The 22,127-nt window shown below is 42.4% G+C and overlaps 2 protein-coding genes across 2 annotated transcripts; both read left to right on the top strand.

Moving 5' to 3' along the window:
• Nucleotides 1-500: 500 nt before the first annotated feature.
• slc7a10b (solute carrier family 7 member 10b) lies at nt 501-12,793 on the top strand. Its single transcript, XM_045688428.2, has 11 exons — nt 501-915; nt 5,496-5,700; nt 5,941-6,092; nt 8,363-8,488; nt 8,772-8,925; nt 9,401-9,524; nt 9,734-9,837; nt 10,003-10,099; nt 10,274-10,423; nt 10,666-10,843; nt 11,111-12,793. The coding sequence occupies exons 1-11, from the start codon at nt 744-746 to the stop codon at nt 11,233-11,235; spliced, it is 1,587 nt and encodes a 528-aa protein (XP_045544384.1). The 5' UTR covers nt 501-743; the 3' UTR covers nt 11,236-12,793.
• Nucleotides 12,794-13,097: 304 nt separating this feature from the next.
• Nucleotides 13,098-22,022, top strand: dus2 (dihydrouridine synthase 2). Its single transcript, XM_014125569.1, has 16 exons — nt 13,098-13,200; nt 13,525-13,668; nt 13,794-13,839; nt 14,006-14,097; nt 14,269-14,312; nt 14,527-14,587; nt 14,704-14,751; nt 14,852-14,917; nt 15,083-15,153; nt 18,788-18,874; nt 18,989-19,157; nt 19,447-19,568; nt 19,761-19,904; nt 20,479-20,566; nt 20,672-20,745; nt 20,990-22,022. The coding sequence occupies exons 1-16, from the start codon at nt 13,195-13,197 to the stop codon at nt 21,222-21,224; spliced, it is 1,497 nt and encodes a 498-aa protein (XP_013981044.1). The 5' UTR covers nt 13,098-13,194; the 3' UTR covers nt 21,225-22,022.
• Nucleotides 22,023-22,127: the final 105 nt, after the last annotated feature.

Raw genomic sequence — 22,127 nt, 5'->3', positions numbered from 1 at the left:
TAATCTATTTATGCTATTTTTTCCCTACAATTGAAAATAATAATTTTGTTGAAGATGATTAGGCTACTTTTATTTGGAGTCAGTTTGTACTGTAGTAGTAGATGAGGCATAGTAGGTTGTGTGTATGCTTATTAAATTCATTATTGCATTTGCTCTTTCATCCCCTATAAAATATTGATCAGTTGGTCAATAATTTAGTATACTCTATTACTCCATAATGGAGTACTTATGTTCACTGTGGTCACAGTTGTATAGTTTTATTTAACATTTATTTTTTATAACTCTGTTTGCAATTCACAAGATGGAATACTCTAATAGTTGAGAACATTGATGAAGAGAATGTGTGTAGTCTGAAAGGGGGGCATGAACACTGAGTAGTCGAGATTATGCACACACAGTTGTGTTCAAGATGGGGGGTTTACTCAAATTGGAGAGTACACCAAACTATGATGTATGCAAGCCTCAGCTAAAAAGCATGCCATCCTATCATGTCCGGTATTATAACCAAATATTTATGGTGAAACTATGGACTTCGAAGTTCGAGGGGATCTTCGAGTGAGGTTCAGTGATTGTACGAAAAGTCCTGCGCAGCGACGCTCAAGTACTTGATGGGCCATGGCACGAGAGTGGGGTAGTTAGCATTCTACCCTGGACAGCGGCAGATTATTGCGCAAGCGCACCCTATTCAGTGTGCATCAATACCGTGTGTGAGTTCAAGAGAGGGATTCGAGAAAGCCTTTGATATGGTTGCAGACATGGATGGAGGAAAGCGGAAAAGAAGTATCTGCTCACGGCAAGAGCCGTTGGCTGCACTGAAGATCTTGAAAGATGGGAACAACAAGCGCGACGAAATCCCCGATAGAGTGACTCTGAAAAAAGAAATAGGACTTTTAAGCGCCTGTACAATAATCATAGGTAAGGTTGGTAAAAATGTATTGTATTTTAGAGACTTAGGGGGTGTTTGTTCATTGTTTTATTTGAATGCGCACCTTATAAAATAACGTTGTAAATTTGCTATTGACAGACTTACTGAATGAAACATTCGTTTTACAATGATAGATTATGTAGGCCTATTATTCAAGTTAATATCCTATATTTAGTCAAGTTTAATGTTTAGAAATAGGCCCATATTCTCACCTGTGACGCTAGGAATATGGTACTATTTAAGCTGATCGTGTGGTAACATGACAAATAAATATGTGCATTAAATGTCTACCTCAATGCTTACGTGGCCCAAATATATTAAGTCAGTCAAGTAGCACATTGGTTGTCAAGCAGAAGCAAATTTTCTGCCGAAGCAGAAGAAATGGCAGGGACTGCTTTAATAAATCTAATCTGCTTGTTGAAGGGTGCAAATTAAGATATAAACCCAAGCGTCACCTACACAGGGTTGGGGAGTAAAATAACTGACATGTAATCTGATTACAAAAAAAACGAACTAACCAGTTACATTACCAGGAAGAAATATTGTAATCAGATCACAGATACTTTTGAAAAACTAGATGGATTACTTTTAAATTCAGAAATGTTCAAGATGTTTGCAAAAAATACATTATGACACCTTTCTGTTTTCACAATGACATTCAATTAAAAAACAATGCAAATTTAAGTTTGTTCCACCTGAGGGAGTCTGACCACAAGTCAGAGGCCACTATAATGACACACCGCATGTGTTAGATGGATCCTCATCAGGTCAAAGTAATCATGTTACATGACTGAGTTTGGGTAATCCCAAAATATCGCTACTGATTTACAGTAAAGGAAATCCCACTATACAGTCTGGAAGATGCATATGACTAATAAATTCAATTTTAGGTAGTTTTGGATTTCAGACTAATGATAAATATGCTGAAGATTTCAGCATGCTCTGTTGCAATTATTACATATGTTCTGACTTGACTGTTTACATTTGTTTTAGAGTTACTGTACAATGGTTATTAAACTGAAAGTCTAAAGTGTAAAGAATAGGTCTACGTTCTATGCCATTTCTACTGACAGTTATGTTTTTCAATTACATTTCCTCACAGCAGGCCCCAACCTGCTCTAGTGGCTTTTGATAAGTTACATTAATGAAACTTTTTTTAATCAAGATCGGTCCTGGAGAAAAAAGTGAAAATACCTTTGACTCCTGGACCTCCTGGAAGGTCTGTTCCACAACAGAATGCAGATATTTTTTATTTAACCTTTATTTCGACAGGGAGTCATGCTGAGACCACGGTCTCTTTCACAGATGAGCCCTGTATACACATCAATATACACTACACACATCACTATACAGCATAATATGCACATCAAAACACGAAAAGCAAAACACAATCATAGAAAATAGTACACACATTGATGCACCAATGCGTGTGTGGAAGAGAGACACAGTACAGACCACCAACTCTGATTGGACAAATTGAGCAATCCAGACCAGGAAGTCTATGCTGGCATCCACCCTGTTGTTTAAAAGTTATACATCCCAGTATTAGCATTTCTGACAGGGGCACAAACCTAAATGAAAGCCGGCCGTGTAGAGTCTAGAAATAATGCAGGAGATGAGTTGAATTCAATTCTTGCGGATGGCTCATGCCTGAGCTCGACAGTTAAGAGTAAATAATTTATGTCTAGTTATGTAATCGAGGTCTGTGCCACTTGGCTGCCTTCTGCTGTGCTACTCTGAGTGCTCTACCCTGAATGTGTTGGTTGGGATACACTTGGTCTGCGTCTAAAATGGCACCCAATTCCATAATGGCACTACTTTTCAACGGGGCCATTTCCCTTGGACATGGTACAGCCATATTGGAACCCAGATCATTTTATTACTTGAATGAGTGTGGTTGATGTTTAAGCGAGCCTCTTGAATTAGATGGTAGCACTTCCTACTCTGACTGCTTGATCTCCTGCCCAAAGCTCTGTTCACTCACATCAACAGTATAATTGTTCCATTTCTGAGGTCCTCTGTGGACGATGTGTTAACTTGTAATGATCATCAGGGAGGATATTTTTCTCAAGTTATATCTGAAGAGAGATAGCCATATCATTTCAGGGTTGATGTAAGGATAAATCAGTGAGTACCCTTTAGCTAGCTCAGGGGGAAGTGTATAGACCAGATTATATAATATCACCACTTTCTACACACTGCAATATAGCTATTGTTTAGATCTCAATGTATTGTTTAGTGTTTTTCTTTATTGTTTCCAAACACATGATACAGTTTTATCAGATTTTATAATAGTCATATAAATATATACAATACCAGTTAAAAGTTTGGACACACCTACTCATTCAAGGGTTTTTCTTTATTTTTACTATTTTCTACATTGTAGAATAATTATGAAGACATCAACACTATGAAATAACACATTGAGTCATGTAGTAACCAAAAAAGTGTTAAACAAATACAAATATATTTTATATTTGAGATTCTTCAAAGTAGCCACCCTTTGCTTTGATGACAGCTTTGAACACTCATGGCATTCTCTCAGCCAGCTTCATGAGGTAGTCACCTGGAATGCATTTCAATTAACAGGTGTGCCTTGTTAAAAGTTAATTTGTGGAATTTATTTCCTCCTTAATGCAAAGAGAAATGACAGTCCATCATTACTTTAAGACATGAAGGTCAGTCAATATGGAACATTTCAAGAACTTTGAAAGTTTCTTCAAGTGCAGTTGCAAAATCCATCAAGCGCTATGATGAAACTGGCTCTCATGAGGACCGCCACAGGAAAGGAAGACCCAGAGTTAACTGCACCTCAGATTACAGACCAAATAAATGCTTCACAGAGTTCAAGTATCAGACACATCTCAACATCAACTGTTCAGTGGAGACTGCGTGAATCAGGCCTTCATGGTCAAAATGCTGCAAAGAAACCACTACTAAAGGACACCAATAATAAGAAGAGACTTGCTTGGGCCAAGAAACACGAGCAATGTACATTAGACTGGTGGAAATCTGTCCTTTGGTCTGATGTGTCCAAATTTGCGATTTTTGGTTCCAACCGCCATGTCTTTGTGAGACGCCAAGTAGGTGAACATATGATCTCCGCATATGTGGTTCCCACCGTGAAGCATGGAGGAGGAGATGTGATGGTGTGGGGGTGCTTTACTGGTGACACTGTCTGGGATTTATTTAGAATTCAAGGCACACTTCACCAGCATGGCTACCACAGCATTCTGCAGCGATATGCCATCCCTTCTGGTTTTCACTTAGTGGGACTATCATTTGTTTTTCAACAGGACAATGACCAAAAACACAACTCCAGGCTGTGTAAGGGCTATTTGACCAAGAAGGAGAGTGATGGAGTGCTGCATCAGATGACCCAGCCTCCACAACGGCCTGACCTCAAACAAATTGAGATGGTTTGGGATGAGTCGGACTGCCGAGTGAAGGAAAAGCAGCCAACAAGTGCTCAGCATATGTGGGAACTCCTTCAAGACTGTTTCAAGACTGTTGGGAAAGCATTCCAAGTTAAGCTAGTTGAGAGAATTCCAAGAGTGTGCAAAGCTGTCATCTAGGCAAAGGGTGGCTATTTGAAGTATATTTTGATTTGCACCAATTTGTAAGTCGCTCTGGATAAGAGCGTCTGCTAAATGACTTAAATGTAAATGTAAATGATTTGTTTAACACTTTTTTGGTTACTACATGATTCCATATGTGTTATTTCATAGTTTTAATATCTTCACTATTATTCTACAATATAGAAAATAGTAAAAATAAAGAAAAACCCTTGAATGAGTAGGTGTTCTAAAACCTTTGACTGGTAGTGTGTATATACACTACCATTCAAAAGTTTGGGGTCACTTGGAGGCATCTGTTTTTTAAACTAGAGACTCTAATGTACTTGTCCTCTTGCACAGTTGTGCGCCGGGGCCTCCCACTCCTCTTTCTATTCTGGTTAGAGCCAGTTTGCGCTGTTCTGTGAAGAGAGTAGTACACAGCATTGCACGAGATCTTCAGTTTCTTGGCAATTTCTTGCATGGAATAGCCTTCATTTCACAGAATAAGAATAGACTGACGAGTTTCAGAAGAAAGTTATTTGCTTCTGGCCATTTTGAGCCTGTAATCGAACCCACAAATGCTGATGCTCCAGATACTCAACTAGTCTAAAGAAGGCCAGTTTTATTGCTTCTTAAATCACAACACCATTTTTTACTGTGCTAACATAATTGCAAAAGGGTTTTCTAATGTTCAATTAGCCTTTTAAAATGATAGACTTGGATTAGCTAACACAACATGCCATTGGAACACAGGAGTGATGGTTGCTGATAATGGGCCTCTGTACGCAGTCGTTTCCAGCTACAATAGTCATTTACAACATTAACAATGTCTGCACTGTATTTCTGATCAATTTGATGTTATTTTAAGGGACAAAAAATGTGATTTTCTTTCAAAAACAAGGACATTCTAAGTGGCCCCAAACTTTTGAACGGTAGTGTATATTTTTAAACAATATTTACATTGCTTGTTTTTGTGTGTATGTATTCTAGTAATACCTTCTCCCTCTCCACAGGGAACATCATAGGTTCTGGAATCTTCATCTCTCCTAAAGGGGTTCTAGAGCACTCGGGTTCAGTGGGTCTAGCCCTGATTGTGTGGATACTAGGGGGATGTATAGCTGCCCTGGGCTCCCTCTGCTATGCTGAGCTGGGGGTCACCATCCCCAAGTCAGGGGGGGACTACTCCTACGTCACAGAAATATTTGGAGGCCTTGTTGGGTAGGTACCTCTGTCTCCCACACATACAGTTTATTTCACACCCAATGTGTATAGTTTGCAAGCTGATTATGAAATACGTAACATTAGGTTGGATCAATGCAGACTACTTTGGGAATACATTTTGAATTGATACTTTCATGTGCTTTTCTCTGTGATGAAATTCACATGTTGTTGATGTAGCCTATGCATTACTTTTTCCCCAATAAAATTCTGTTCAATTCTGTTTCTTTCCCATCCTAGGTTCCTTCTGCTGTGGAGTGCAGTGCTCATCATGTACCCTACCACCCTGGCTGTCATCGCCCTGACCTTTTCTAACTATGTCCTACAGCCTGTCTTCCCAGACTGTGTCCCTCCCTACATGGCCACACGCTTGCTGTCAACAGTCTGTCTATGTGAGTACTGCACCGTGTGTCTGACTGTGTGTGTGCGTGCATGCTTGTGTTATGTTTTATGGGAAGTTTATCTGGTGCAACAGAGTAAAATATCTCTTACGTAACAATTGCCTCTAAGCCTTTTAAAACTCTCAGAGAGGAGACTGGAATGGAAGGGCGAGACAGGAATATTAAAATGCATGGTGTATCAAATAGAAAATGGAAGGGCGAGACAGGAATATTAAAATGCATGGTGTATCAAATAGAAAATGGAAGGGCGAGACAGGAATATTAAAATGCATGGTGTATCAAATAGAAAATGGAAGGGCGAGACAGGAATATTAAAATGCATGGTGTGTCAAATAGAAAATGGAAGGGCGAGACAGGAATATTAAAATGCATGGTGTGTCAAATAGAAAATGGAAGGGCGAGACAGGAATATTAAAATGCAAGGTGTGTCAAATAGAAAATGGAAGGGGCAGACAGGAGGCATAAGAGTGAGCCGGAAAGTTAGGGAAACGAAGACTGATAAAGAGTACAGTTTCTAAAATATGTATAAAATCATCCCAATGGGCAAAATATGCCATGGGATGTCCTATTGATCTAATTCTCTGGTTGTAAATTAGTTTTAAGTGCTTTATCAAGGAGACATTTGGTTTTTAGGTGGTTATAGCCAACTTTTATTGGTCGCTAAAAATACATCTAAAAACATCCTTTTAACAACGAAGTTGACTGTTACGCCACAAAAGACATCCGAATGACGTCACTGCAACCATTTTTGTGAACCTGAAGGAACTTGGACTTAAATTCAATGTCATGTACAGTGTCTGTCCCATTCGCTGAAGTTAGAGCCAATTTTGTCGCCTGTGATTTGTGTATTGCTTTTCACAGGGTTGCACCCCTCACTCTATCTACAATTTGGACATGCTAGTATTACTAATTACTTGGCAACAAACCTGAGGGGACCTCCACTGTACCTCCACTGAACCCCATGAAGTAGAGAAAGAAAGAAAAAATCCCCATTGTACCATGATTGAGCTGCGGAAAAGCCAACAAGCCAACAGCATTGTGGCCCATGTTTTTTTTTATTGTGATCCTTGCTTTTAGGGGCCATTATTCTCACTTATTTTTGGGGGGACTGGATGCCAATGATCTGGAGAAAACGTGAGCTTTCTCTCAGCCTCTTCAGGGACCTGCCCGCCTGTCCTCTCTGGGTTTTGTTCTGTTGCATCGGAAGCGGTTTGTTTTGGGGGCCTTGACACCCAGCCTTTGTTTGTGAGAGCCAGGCCACCATGAGAAAGAGAGGCAAGCCAATGACAGTGATGGACGAGGTGAAACAATCGTGTCCACCCCTTTGCCTTACCATTTCCCACATTCCGATCTGCCATGGCAACTGCTAGGCCGCTGCCGCCCGACCAACACCATGTGCCCAGGCGTGAGCCCTGACTGACTGGGAGAGAACATGTCACATTACTGTGCACCTCACGGCTTGCCTGGCATCCCTAATGCCACATTCCGATTGGGCGAGAGCTCCCCTATGTGAGGACAAACATGACTTCTGACTAATCATTGTTTTCTATACCTGGGTTTAAATAGTATTTTGTTTTCTCAATAAATGCTTGCCAAAGGGAACTGTCCAGTGTTTCCAGATTTCTATGAAGTATGACCTATAATTAATTATAATATGAGTGAAATAGTTTTCTTTCCAATTTTTGTATTATTTAAGTATGTTAAAAAGCAGCTTTTCTGTGTTAGAATGGTGTGGGCGTACCCTAACAACAGAATGGTGTGGGCGTATACTGATCATAAAAAAAATGTATGCAAGTCGACTGCTGATTGGCAAGCCTCTATGAGAAATAGCAAGCATTTTTAAACATTATGTTTGAGATTTGTAAGTCGCTCTGGATAAGAGCGTCTGCTAAATGACTTAAATGTAAATGTAAATGTAGATTCAAGCTTGAGGTGGGGTTTTTTAAGTGTTTTTTTTTCTCCAATTTATGCTTTGGCCACAAATACGAGTATAGGACGAGTCAACAACATTATTTGGGTATGAGTTAACAGAAGTTTTAAAAGTCCGATTTTCACTGGACAATTACTTTAAAGTATTTGTGTGTGTGTGTGTGTGTGTGTGTGTGTGTGTGTGTGTGTGTGTGTGTGTGTGTGTGTGTGTGTGTGTGCGTGTGCGTGGGGGGGGGGGGGGGGGGGGGGGGCGTGCGTGCGTGCGTGCGTGTGTGTGCGTGCGTGCGTGCGTGCGTGTGTGTGTGCATGCATGCCTCCGTGTGTGTCTGCAGTGTTCCTGACCTGGGTGAACTGTTCCAGTGTACGTATGGCCACCAGGATCCAGGATGTTTTCACGGTGGGGAAGCTGGCGGCCCTGGGTCTCATCATAGTAGTCGGCCTGGTGCAGATCTGCAAGGGTGAGACACACACACACACACTCACCCTCTCTCTAGATTGATTTTCATTATAGCAATCCTGGGACATGCAAGACGTTTTGCAACTGAAAATGAATATAAGGTTTCTTATTTAGCAAGTTCAGATAGTACCTCCCCGTTTTGGATTGCTTTCTTCGGTTTTGTGCCTACTGAACATGACCCAGGTGCCGAAGGTCAATAGCACCTTTTAATGGTCAAAGAGACTATCAAGCTATTTCCCTAAAACAGCCTCCCAGACATTGATGGTGAATATGTACTTCTCCAGGTAACTACGAGGGACTGACGCCTCAGGTGGCCTTTGAGTTCAGCACGACTCCCTCGGTTGGGCAGATCGCTCTGGCTTTCCTTCAGGCCTCATTCGCCTTCAGTGGATGGAACTTCCTGAACTATGTCACAGAGGAAGTGGTTGAACCGCGACGGTGAGCATCTGGTTCACCAAACATTATTTTCCCTTGCATTCTATTCTATTCTGTTTATCAATCCAATGCTGTGTACTGAGTATGCAGTCTGGCTGTGAATGCATGAAAGCAAGCATTGCGGAGTGATGCACAGTTGTATGTTGTGATGTTATATCAATGAACATATTGCTAAGAAAAAAAAGTGATATCCTGCAATTTTACATTCTATAGAGTTATATTTTGCATATCAGCTGCCTTCTTATTCCTCTAACAATGCATGATTTATGAGACTGTGTTGATTGCATGGTTTGTATACAGTGTAGATTACCTCATCAATGGTTTGTGTACCGTGTGGATGACCTCATCGGTAGTTTGTGTACCGTGTGGATGACCTCATCGGTAGTTTGTGTACCGTGTGGATGACCTCATCGGTAGTTTGTGTACCGTGTGGATGACCTCATCGGTAGTTTGTGTACCGTGTGGATTACCTCATCAGGAACCTACCTCGTGCCATTTACATCTCTATCCCATTGGTGACCTTTGTGTACACGCTCACCAACATCGCCTACTTCTCCGCCATGTCACCCGAGGAGCTGCTGTCATCCAATGCTGTGGCTGTCGTGAGTAACGCTGTTCGCTTTGCTTTGCAAAATGACAAAAACTGCATTGCGTACTGTACTTTAATGGTGCCCTTTTTGTTTTATTGAACTTTAATGAATGTTCAACACAATGCATGTTTACATAGAGATGACCTTTAACTTGCTCTACATCAAGAGTTATCCCTGGCTTGAATAGTGTCTTAAATGTAAACCTTCCTGTTCTGCTGCAGACATTTGGAGAGAAGCTCCTGGGGATGTTCTCTGTCATTATGCCCATCTCTGTAGCCTTGTCTACGTTTGGAGGCATCAACGGCTACCTCTTTACATCTTCTAGGTGAGGGGTCAACCCTGGGGAAGATGTCCTCTAGGCTGGCTGTGTCTCAATCCACAAGGATGCAGCCTTTGGATTGAGACACAGCCATAGAAACGGAGGTGTGTGTGTGTTTTTTAAGTAAATGAAATGTTTATAAGCCCTCTAGGTTTTCATTTGTCTTTCTAGATTGTGTTTCTCTGGGGCCAGAGAGGGACATCTACCCAGCCTGTTGGCTATGATCCACTTTAAGAACTGCACCCCTATCCCTGCTCTCCTCTGCTGCGTAAGACTACCTAACACTACTACGTCTCTACTGTATGTTTTTTTTCTCAAACGACACTCAGTGGCCAACATGCAGGTCCTATACCCCTCTACCTTATGTCTTCAATAACGGTCCTCTCTCTCTCTCTCTCTCTCTCTCTCTCTCTCTCTGTCTGTCTGTCTGTCTGTCTTGCAGTGTACTGCCACCATTGTAATCCTGTGTATAGGAGAGACACACAACCTGATCAACTATGTGTCCTTCATCAACTACCTCTCCTATGGAGTCACCATCGCAGGCCTGCTCTATTACCGATGGAAGAAGCCCAAACTTTACAGACCAATTAAGGTATTATTAATCCAGGCATGGTTCAATCATGGCCCCTCTCAAATAAATGATTGACACAGTAATTGACAAAAAATAACAAACTACAGCAACACAGTGAACCTGTTCTCATCAACTGTTGAAAGCAGAGTAGAAGCAGCTATTTTCCTCTGTCCTCTTCACTAGGGTGATTCATTGGAAGGTGAGACGTCATGTTGACTCTCTTCATTATAAAAACAAAATCTGTTCTCATCCCTTCTCATCAGGTAAACCTACTAGTTCCTATCACCTACTTGATGTTCTGGGCCCTGTTACTGGGATTCAGCCTGTACTCTGAGCCTGTAGTGTGTGGTGTTGGGCTGGTCATCATGCTCACTGGTGTACCCGTCTACTTCCTGGGGGTGCACTGGAAAGCCAAGCCAAAGTGTATCTATGACTTCATTGGTGAGTGTCCTCCTCTTGAGTCCTGCAAACACATGCTTGTTTTAGTAATCCTGGCCTCTTTCTTTGCCCCCCAAAATGTCTGAATTTCTGAATTCAACCACATGTATTTAATGGTATTCAAACTCCCTAAACCCTATATATAACAAGTATCAAACCATTCTTTATTTAAGTAGACCCAGATATATGGCATTTAAAAGGAATACTACGTTAGTGGTATGGTCAGACACTTTTTTGTGATGCTAAACGTGGGGACCTGTTTTCTCACAGAGTCAGCGACCTACGTGGCACAGAGGCTGTGTTTCGTGGTCTTCCCCCAGTTCGACCCCATCGAGATCAGTCCAATCGAAGAATGGCCCGACAAATCTTCTGACACTCTATCTAGGAAGTCTTAAACTCTTTTTGCCTTCTAAAGTATTTTTCTTTTTGTATATTCTGTCACTGTATGAGTACAGACACGGCCCGTTCCTTATAGTGGAGCCCCTTGTCTGGTCTCTGGTAACCTCAGACTCATATCCATTTCTTTACAGCTAGGTGGAATTGCCTGCGTTTTGATGCATGGGCCACTTGCAAAAAAATGTATTCTCTTTTTGTACTAAGTCGTCAAGGACAACAAGCTAATGGCAACAGCATCACATTTTGAAACAGACTTCATATGCCCTAAGGAAGTATTAGAGCCTTTGGGTTTTAATTGACCTAAGATTTACTGTGTATCATTGTGCCTTTTAGGGGAAATTGTGTACCTTATTAACAAAATGTATCTTACCTATTATTTGAATTTGGAATTTGCTTTGCTTTGTGTGTTCCTTATGAGAATTTGAAAAGCACTGTGGTCTTCCATATTCTGCTTCTTGCCCGTTGTTAATTTGCCACATGTCATGACTTCCTCAGATTTGTGAACATATTCAAAACTATCTGAACAAAGACCTCAGAGCCTTTGACTGGAATCCTTTGGAAATTAATCTCTTTAGCCAGCAACAGCCAACAACATAGATGTGTTCTGATTGTATACTGCTGAATGATAGATGGTTGTAGTTCATAGTTGTGTGTCACTATGTTTTTACAGTAATTAGTTTGTTTAACGTTTGCCATTGCCTTTAACACTACTGATTAAATTTCATATACTGTAAATACACAACAACTGTAATGTTCACAGCTAACATAATGACCCAAACACCAATTTATACCAGTGTTATGTGGAAGTAAACCTGCTCACAAAATGCTTGCTGGACTTTTCTAATGCTTGCTTCTAAACTAAGATTCTAATATCAACTTAACTTATTTTATTTTCTATTCACTACCACACTTAAAACGAAATGTTGTGCTGGTACCCTGACAAAAATATACAAAAGGCCTTTGCTTTTCCAGTGGTGCACTGTACTGCCATTCCATTTATTTTCCCCAAACAGAGCTCTTTAACTGATATTGTGTTCTTCATATGGCCAGGCCCTTGACTGTTACTGTAAAAAAAAAAAAAGATGATATGTTGCATTTCTTTTGAAATTAACATACATTTTAAGTAGCCTAGATTTGTAGATATATACTGTATTGTAGTAGGTAGATGGATACTGTACTTGATACCACACATTACTCAAGGAACATACTTCATGCCAATAACCAGATAATGATGTAGGTTTAGGATATCATTATGTAGTTTGTTAGTACTACGTGAGTCTGAGTTGTCTCTCCAACAGCTGCCATGATCATTAAGCCAGTCAGGTAAAACACAGTGCTTATGCAAGATTTATTACTACTTTATATCCATTTTAGTTCAGATTTCTAGAGCTGTCTTGATATGAAGAGCTTTTACACTGTAAATTATTTGTAAAGCATCAGGTGTTTACAATGGGTTCAGTACTTGGAATGCTAACTGGAATGTATTTTAGTGCACTTTTTTGTAAATGAGAAAATTACAATAATACCACAATAAATCAAATATCTATCGGAAATGAATGACTTCATGCTTTGTCTGCTTTGTTTCATTGCCATCATCATTTATCATCATTTTGCACTCACTATAAAGTATTCAACTGTCTAAATTTGCCAATAATGTACCAGTAACAGCCAGCCAGAGAGAAAAATACAAAAGTATTTATATGTGGCTTTAAAATATTATAGCTTATAATGTGTTTTATGTTCATCAGGTTTACACAGCCGGTACAGTTAGGTATGCAGCACACAACACACAAATGACCACTTTAGAACAACATTACTCTTAGTGAATTTGTCTGTTCTATGCAGTAATTTCTATACCAAATCGGCGAGGTTTGATGATGCAAGGTTTCGAACAGGAAGTAGAGTCAACACGCGTTCCGGGGGATCAAATGAAGACAACCATAATGTACTTTCTGTAAATGACGGTGAGTTATTTTGATTATGGAGTAAAAACAGATATTGTAAGTGCCAGATGTGTGTCCTCCAATTATATTACCAGCAATACGTTATATCTGCCACGTTTCTATGGTTGTACGCAAGCGAACAGCGACACCAAACATGTTTGTCAACGCAGTTAAAACTGTCTTTGGCTAAAGCAATGCTGTTATTAATCGTGATTCGTATAGAATTACACCCACCATTCGTTGTTGATTACTTCACATAACCTAACCTCTTTACCAAGAAGAGACTCAGGACATGGACAGCTTGTTCTAATAGCTTTGCCTGTTTTCTGTTTCCATTTGAACCAGGCGAATAAAGAAAATATGACGGCCAATACAGTGGGCAGACTGTGTTTCCGCAATGTAAATGTACTGGCACCTATGGTGCGTGTTGGCACCTTACCAACGAGACTGCTGTCCCTGGATTATGGTGCTGATATTGTGTACTCTGAGGTAAGTCTGTCAGTGGAGAAGGTGTGCTTCATTATATGGCTTTGTGGCAATTGACTGTCAATCTATCTTTTGAAACTGTTGTCTTTGATTACTGTGTTAAATCCTTTTTTTTGTATGTTTTGTAGGAGTTGATTGACATCAAAATGGCACAGTGTCAGAGAGTTGTCAATGGTAATTTTGTCTCACCTACCCTACTACAGTCCTTTGATTACTGTTGTTGCAACAACTGTCACTGTGAGATGCTATTGTGTGTGTGTGTGTGTGTGTGTGTGTGTGTGTGTGTGTGTGTGTGTGTGTGTGTGTGTGTGTGTGTGTGCGCGCGCGTTGTGATTTGCAGACGTCTTGGAGACGGTGGATTTCGTGGCTCCTGATGAGAGAGTGATGTTCAGGACCTGCAAAAAGGAGAAAGACCGTGTTGTCTTCCAGATGGTAGGCTATACACAAGAGCCTTCACTGTCTGCAATGTTTCATTAGAGGAATTGGGGGGGGGGGGGGGGGGCTGTTGAAGTCAATATTTTACATAGACAGGACTCATGTCCTTATTTATTCAACATGTCAAAGATGGGACCAACATGACTGTGCCTCTTACTGTTTCTGCAGGGAACTGCGGACCCAGACAGAGCACTGATTGTGGCGCGACTAGTGTGAGTCTTGAACATTGTCTTTCTGTTGTCCATCTATTCTTTCTGTTCCATTTCTACTGGTATATAGGAAGAACATGTAAGCATATTTTGTCAGCAACTGAGGTCTAGGTTGAGAGGCACTACAATCTGTTGTACGGTCTACCTCACAAGTGAAAAGGAAAGCCTTATTGCCCCTTGGCACCTGTTCTTATATATTCCTCTTTGTAATGTGTAGGGAGAATGATGTGGCTGCCATCGACGTGAACATGGGCTGTCCTAAGGAATACTCTACTAAGGTGGTTATGAGTGACACAGTCAGCAGCCAACAAAGAGTCAATGAATGGTCAGGCAGTTCAGACCTAATATAATGTTCACACTAAGCTGACCCCTCGCTTCTCTGTATCTCCTGTAGGGTGGGATGGGAGCTGCTCTGCTCTCAGACCCCGACAAAATCGAAGCGGTGAGTAGTCAGTCTTCTCCCCCATCAGTAAGCTCAATCTAATTGAATAGAGCACTGTTGAGAAATAATATCTATATTTTTGTCATCTCTCTTTTTCTAGATTCTTAGAACACTTGTGAAAGGAGTGTCCAAACCAGTGACATGTAAAATTAGAATATTGCCCACAGTAAGTTTTAAAAGGACAATGCCTTTTCTACAGCAATTAGATGGGTGTCATGTGTTTTGAGCCAAATACATTAGTCTTTTGACCTCGCTTGTTAAAGATTACATTCGCCATTAAAATTGTACTTGTGAGGCAGACTGACTGACCCCTGTGTTTATGTGTGTTCAGCTGGAAGATACTCTTAGTCTAGTAAAGAGAATTGAGAACACAGGTGTGGCAGCTATTGCCGTTCATGGCAGGTAAAGTCCTGTTCTTATCATCCCCTTTGTTACACATCATGATCAAAAGTTTGTGGACACCTGCTCGTCGAACATCTCATTTCAAAATCATGGGCATTAATATGGATTTGGTCCCCCCTTTGCTTCTTTAACAGCCTCCACTCTTCTGGGAAGGCTTTCCACTAGATGTTGGAACATTACTGCGGGGACTTGCTTCCATTCAGCCACAAGCATTAGTGAGGTCGGGCACTGATGTTGGGTGATTAGGCCAGGCTCGCAATCGGCGTTACATTTAACATTTACATTTAAGTCATTTAGCAGACGCTCTTATCCAGAGCGACTTACAAATTGGTGCATTCACCTTATAATATCCAGTGGAACAACCACTTTACAATAGTGCATCTAAATCTTTTAAGGGGGGGTTAGAAGGATTACTTTATCCTATCCCAGGTATTCCTTAAAGAGGTGGGGTTTCAGGTGTCTCCGGAAGGTGGTGATTGACTCCGCTGTCCTGGCGTCGTGAGGGAGCTTGTTCCACCATTGGGGTGCCAGAGCAGCGAACAGTTTTGACTGGGCTGAGCGGGAACTGTGCTTCCTCAGAGGTAGGGAGGCGAGCAGGCCAGAGGTGGATGAACGCAGTGCCCTTGTTTGGGTGTAGGGCCTGATCAGAGCCTGAAGGTACGGAGGTGCCATTCCCCTCACAGCTCCATAGGCGAGCACCATGGTCTTGTAGCGGATGCGAGCTTCGACTGGAAGCCAGTGGAGAGAGCGGAGGAGCGGGGTGACGTGAGAGAACTTGGGAAGTTTGAACACCAGACGGGCTGCGGCGTTCTGGATGAGTTGTAGGGGTTTAATGGCACAAGCAGGGAGCCCAGCCAACAACAAGTTGCAGTAATCCAGACGGGAGATGACAAGTGCCTGGATTAGGACCTGCGCCGCTTCCTGTGTGAGGCAGGGTCGTACTCTGCGAATGTTGTAGAGCATGAACCTACAGGATCGGGTCACCGCCTTGATGTTAGTGGAGAACGACAGGGTGTTGTCCAGGGTCACGCCGAGGCTCTTAGCACTCTGGGAGGAGGACACAAGGGAGTTGTCAACCGTGATGGCGAGATCATGGAACGGGCAGTCCTTCCCCGGGAGGAAGAGCAGCTCCGTCTTGCCGAGGTTCAGCTTGAGGTGGTGATCCGTCATCCACACTGATATGTCTGCCAGACATGCAGAGATGCGATTCGCCAACTGGTTGTCAGAAGGGGGAAAGGAGAAGATTAATTGTGTGTCATCTGCATAGCAATGATATGAGAGACCATGTGAGGATATGACAGAGCCAAGTGACTTGGTGTATAGCGAGAATAGGAGAGGGCCTAGAACAGAGCCCTGGGGGACACCAGTGGTGAGAGCACGTGGTGCGGAGACAGATTCTCGCCACGCCACCTGGTAGGAGCGACCTGTCAGGTAGGACGCAATCCAAGCGTGGGCCGCGCCGGAGATGCCCAGGTCGGAGAGGGTGGAGAGGAGGATCTGATGGTTCACAGTATCAAAGGCAGCAGATAGGTCTAGGAGGATGAGAGCAGAGGAGAGAGAGTTAGCTTTAGCAGTGCGGAGAGCCTCCGTGACACAGAGAAGAGCAGTCTCAGTTGAATGCCCAGTCTTGAAACCTGACTGATTAGGATCAAGAAGGTCATTCTGAGAGAGATAGCAAGAGAGCTGGCCAAGGATGGCACGTTCAAGAGTTTTGGAGAGAAAGGAAAGAAGGGATACTGGTCTGTAGTTGTTTACATCGGAGGGATCGAGTGTAGGTTTTTTCAGAAGGGGTGCAACTCTCGCTCTCTTGAAGACGGAAGGGACGTAGCCAGCGGTCAAGGATGAGTTGACGAGCGAGGTGAGGTAGGGGAGAAGGTCTCCGGAAATGGTCTGGAGAAGAGAGGAGGGGATAGGGTCAAGTGGGCAGGTTGTTGGGCGGCCGGCCGTCACAAGACGCGAGATTTCATCTGGAGAGAGAGGGGAGAAAGAGGTCAAAGCACAGGGTAGGGCAGTGTGAGCAGGACCAGCGGTGTCGTTTGACTTAGCAAACGAGGATCGGATGTCGTCAACCTTCTTTTCAAAATGGTTGACGAAGTCATCCGCAGAGAGGGAGGAGGGGGAGGAGGATTCAGGAGGGAGGAGAAGGTAGCAAAGAGCTTCCTAGGGTTAGAGGCAGATGCTTGGAGTTTAGAGTGGTAGAAAGTGGCTTTAGCAGCAGAGACAGAAGAGGAAAATGTAGAGAGGAGGGAGTGAAAGGATGCCAGGTCCGCAGGGAGGCGAGTTTTCCTCCATTTCCGCTCGGCTGCCCGGAGCCCTGTTCTGTGAGCTCGCAGTGAGTCGTCGAGCCACGGAGCAGGAGGGGAGGACCGAGCCGGCCTGGAGGATAGGGGACAGAGGAAATCAAAGGATACAGAGAGGGAGGAGAGGAGGGTTGAGGAGGCAGAATCAGGAGATAGGTTGGAGAAGGTTTGAGCAGAGGGAAGAGATGATAGGATGGAAGAGGAGAGAGTAGCGGGAGAGAGAGAGCGAAGGTTGGGACGGCGCAATACCATCCGTGTAGGGGCAGAGTGAGAAGTGTTGGATGAGAGCGAGAGGGAAAAGGATACAAGGTAGTGGTCAGAGACTTGGAGGGGAGTTGCAATGAGATTAGTTCATCCCAAAGGTGTTCGATGGGGTTGAGGTCAGGGCTCTGTGCAGACCAGTCAAGTTCTTCCACACTGATCTCGACAAACCATTTCTATATGGACCTCGCTTTGTGCATGGGGGCATTGTAATGCTGAAACAGGAAACTGAAACAAAGGGGCCAAGCCTGAACCATGAAAAAACGCCCCAGACCATTATTCCTCCTCCACCAAACTTTACAGTTGGCACTATGCATTGGGGCAGGTAGCGTTCTCCTAGCATCCACCAAACCCAGATTTGTCCGTCAGACTTCTGTCAGACTGCCAGATGGTGAAGTGTGATTCATCACTCCAGAGAACGCTTTGCCACGGCTCCAGAGCCGACGCTTGGCATTGCTCATGGTTATCTTAGGCTTGTGTGCGGCTGCTTGGCCATGACGCTCTTGGCGAACAATTATTGTGCCGAGGTTGCTTCCAGGGGCAGTTTGGAACTCGGTAGTGTGAGTGTTGCAACCGATGACAGATGATTTTTACATGCTTCAGCGGTCCAGTTCTGTGAGCTTGTGTAGCCTACCACTTTGAGGCTGAGCCGTTGTTGCTCCTAGAAGTATTCACTTCACAATAACAGAACTTATAGTTGACCAGGGCAGCTCTAGCAGGGCTGAAATTTGACAAACTGATTTGCTGGAAAGGTGGCATTCTATGACGGTGCCACGTTGAAAGTCACTGAGCTCTATAGTAAGGCCATTCTACTGCGAATAATTGTCTGTGGAGATTGCATGGCTGTGTGCTCGATTTCAGCAACGGGTGTGGCTGAAATAGCCAAATCCACTCATTTGAAGGGGTGTCCACATACTTTTGTATATATATTGTATTTTGCATTCATCTGATTTTAGATGCTTGATTTTGTGTAAATCTAGTGATTTGTAGAGACCCAAACCTTTTTGTGGCTCATTTTATTTTTGGGGGTTTTGCATACCCAAATTGATTTGTGACTGCCTCTACTTCCTCAGGTTAAAGGATGAAAGACCAAGACACCCTGTTCACTGTGACTTCATCCAGGCTATAGCTGAGGCGGTGTCCATTCCTGTCATCGCTAAGTGAGTCGCTCTGTCTCTCTCAAAGGTGTTGTGAACACGGAGATAAATAAATTATTCATCTCTATGGTTGTGACTGACTGTCCTTGCCTTCGACACTTACTGTATTTTGTGTAGTGGAGGTTCTCTGGACCGGGTCAAAGCCCACGCTGACATTGAGGAGTTCCGGAAGGCCACCGGGGCATCCTCTGTGATGATTGCCAGGGCGGCTATGTGGAACCCCTCAGTGTTCCGCAGTCAGGGACTGCTGTCTGTGGAGGAGGTCATGGAGGAGTACCTCAAATACGTGAGTCTACCGCTCTCCGTCCACTTTACCTCACTCTGCAGGAGACCCACTGTGTTAAAATGCAAACTCAACTATCACTGTCATATTGTAGATTGACATATTGTGGTAAGACATAGGAAAGTTACCTAGGTAATCCAATGCTTGTCTTTTGATCTGATAAGGACGCAATCACAAACTACAGGGACGTAAATCAAAGATGACTTGCTATATGCCAACTTTACCAAGCATAAAATACATAGTGTCATGTTAGAAGCCAATTCAGAAATGTTTGTGCTTTTTGTATTTGTAGGCCATCCGCTACGACAACCATGCCTTCAACACCAAGTACTGCCTCTGTCAGATGCTGAGGGATAAGGTGGAATCTCCACTGGGGAAGCAACTCAAATCTGCCCAAACCAATGAAGACATCTGGTACATGTCTTTTGAATCATGATGTCAGAGAACTTCAGAATTTCAGTATTCTAGTTAATTTCCTAGTAAATGTAGTTCTATTTCATATATTATTCTATTGGTGAACCTTTTGGGTAATAAGTACTCAAAAACTGTAGCATTGGTACTCAAGTTTGATGTTTGAGTATTTAACTCTACACCTGTGTTTTCCAGTGAGGGATATGGGCTGCAGGAGTACTATAAGAAGACCCAGACAGAACTACAAGCCAGAAGGGAAGCAATCCATACCAACCACAATCACCCCGACCAGCCTGTTCTAGATGGTGATGTCACCACAATGCGTGTCAAATTTGAACGGTTTGTTCTAAGGCCATTTGGAACTCCTCTTCCACATCTCTCTCATCGGGTTACAGCAGCTCTACTCTGTCTGGTGGATGACGTTTAAGGGATGTAAGATAGACCTGACCAAATTTGCATAGAAATGTCATTTATAGATCTGTTATTCTAATCGAAAGCAATACTAAGAAGCTGTAGATCTGTTCTATGTGCATTATTTCTATGCTCCCTGTTCTTAAGTTTAGTTTTTGCATCTTATACTGTCAGTTTTGTACACCAGCTGCAATATATTTTTGGTTATGGAAAAGATATGTCACAGCGGTTTAGATGGTACAATGATTCTCTACACAATGACTGGTGGTTTTGTCACAATCTGAAATTAGGCGAACTCTTACAATTTCAGCAACCAGGAAACGGCGGAACGATTTCTGCATAGTGCACCTTTTAGACCATTGGTTTATGTCTAGTAAGTCACTAGTTGAGTTGTGTAGGCAGGTAGTGGGAAGTCCTGTAATATATTACTGTGAATATTACATATTGCACATATTATTATGACTGTACATAGTATGATGGTAGTGTGATGTTTGTGTGTCAGGAGGGAGTACCCTGGAGAATTCAGCCCTAAGATGTTCCTGCTGGAGTGGAGCCGCAAGGAGAACTTGGAGCAACCACGATATGAGACAGTAAGATGACCACTTTAGATTAGCCATGGTCTTTCAACATACATGTCAAAACCAGAGTGCATTTATGTGTAGAGTGCCTATGTGCATTGTGTATGATGTTTTCAGGTACAGCGCTCTCAAGACCGGGCTTTCCAATCCATGGTAACGGTGACAGGGAAAAAGTACAGATCCACTCTGTGGTGAGTTAATAGTGAAAGTGTTATAGACATTTTAAATGTTAGTCATTTAGCAGATGTTAGTTGTTAGTTCACAAAAGGCTTAATTCATTTTATTTCTATTTGTGACCAAGTTAAACACTGGAATGTAAAGCTTGATAACACTGTTATAACACATAATGCTTAAAAGCAGTGTTATTTACTCATACAAATGCTAAAGTACACTGTATTCACACATAAAAACACTTTCTCTTTTATAACCATGCAGGGAGAAGTCAAAGAAATATGCAGAGCAGGCTTCTGCTATAGTATGTCTACGTGTTTTGGGGCTACCAGAGGGGCGGGCTGGTGAAGAGTACTCTGGGTTGGTGGGCAAGAGGAAGAGGGAGGAGAAGAGCAACGAGATGCCAGATGAGGAGGACACCACTACATACTTTGGAGCCAGGAAAAGACACCTGTCTGAAAACCCAGAAGAGCAACGGGTCACCAACTATTCCAAATAGTGTACAGCACAAGACAAGCACAGCCTGACTACTACACTGTGTAACAACTGTGTAAAACGATTGCTTTACAACCGCAATAAGACAGCATGTACCTTTTATATTAAATGGTGGCTGTTTTGCAGCAGGGGTCAGCTCTTACCATGGGGAGTGATTGATACAGTAGCGGCCATATTATTTTGAGATTGAGACATTGCAACGAGCAGCGTACAGTGTCTGAGATATTCTGTCAGCTCCTCCCCAAATAGTCAAACAGACATCAGCATGAGGCGTTCAATGCTATTTATTTTTTCTCCTGGATTATTTTGTTTAATGACAACAAGCCTGTTTGGTGTTGGTTTGCAGAAAACATGCTCTGAGATTATTAAATGACCCTATTATTTTTATTTATTTGATAAACCAAACTGGTAATCGGATTAGTTTACAAAGAAACAGGTCCAAATGCGTAAGGCTACTTCAAATCATACATTCTGCTTACTCTTGCAATATTGAAAGGTTTCTTCTGTAAAGTCACAATAGAAAACCACTTATCAACTCTCTGCACTACTCATATTGACCAGAAGCAAGTTTTTATTGTATAATTCTTGACAGGAGTGTCTGTACAGAGTAATGAAATCTGCCAGAGGAGGGTGGTACAGGAGCTGTATAAAGAGAGTTAATTTTCTCAGGCAGTATTTATTGCTTCATTGTTTTACATGGGATCTTACAAAATTAGGGAAACTTGCTTTTTATCTGTTTTCATCCTAAATTAATTGGTTGTTGCTCTTTCACGTTATACAATAAACGTTTTTGTTGATTGAATACATTGAGAGTTGGCTGCTATTGAATCATTTATTTTAATTTTTTATTGAACAGTTTGATTCTAATTATCTTTATTCGTATCCAGATACACTGCCTTGCCAGGTG

Source organism: Salmo salar, chromosome 10, assembly GCF_965601325.2.
Source record: "Salmo salar chromosome 10, fSalSal1, whole genome shotgun sequence".
Lineage (NCBI taxonomy): Eukaryota > Metazoa > Chordata > Actinopteri > Salmoniformes > Salmonidae > Salmo > Salmo salar.
The sequence above is the reverse complement of the archived record's forward strand: the minus strand, read 5'-3'. Positions and strand labels throughout refer to the sequence as shown.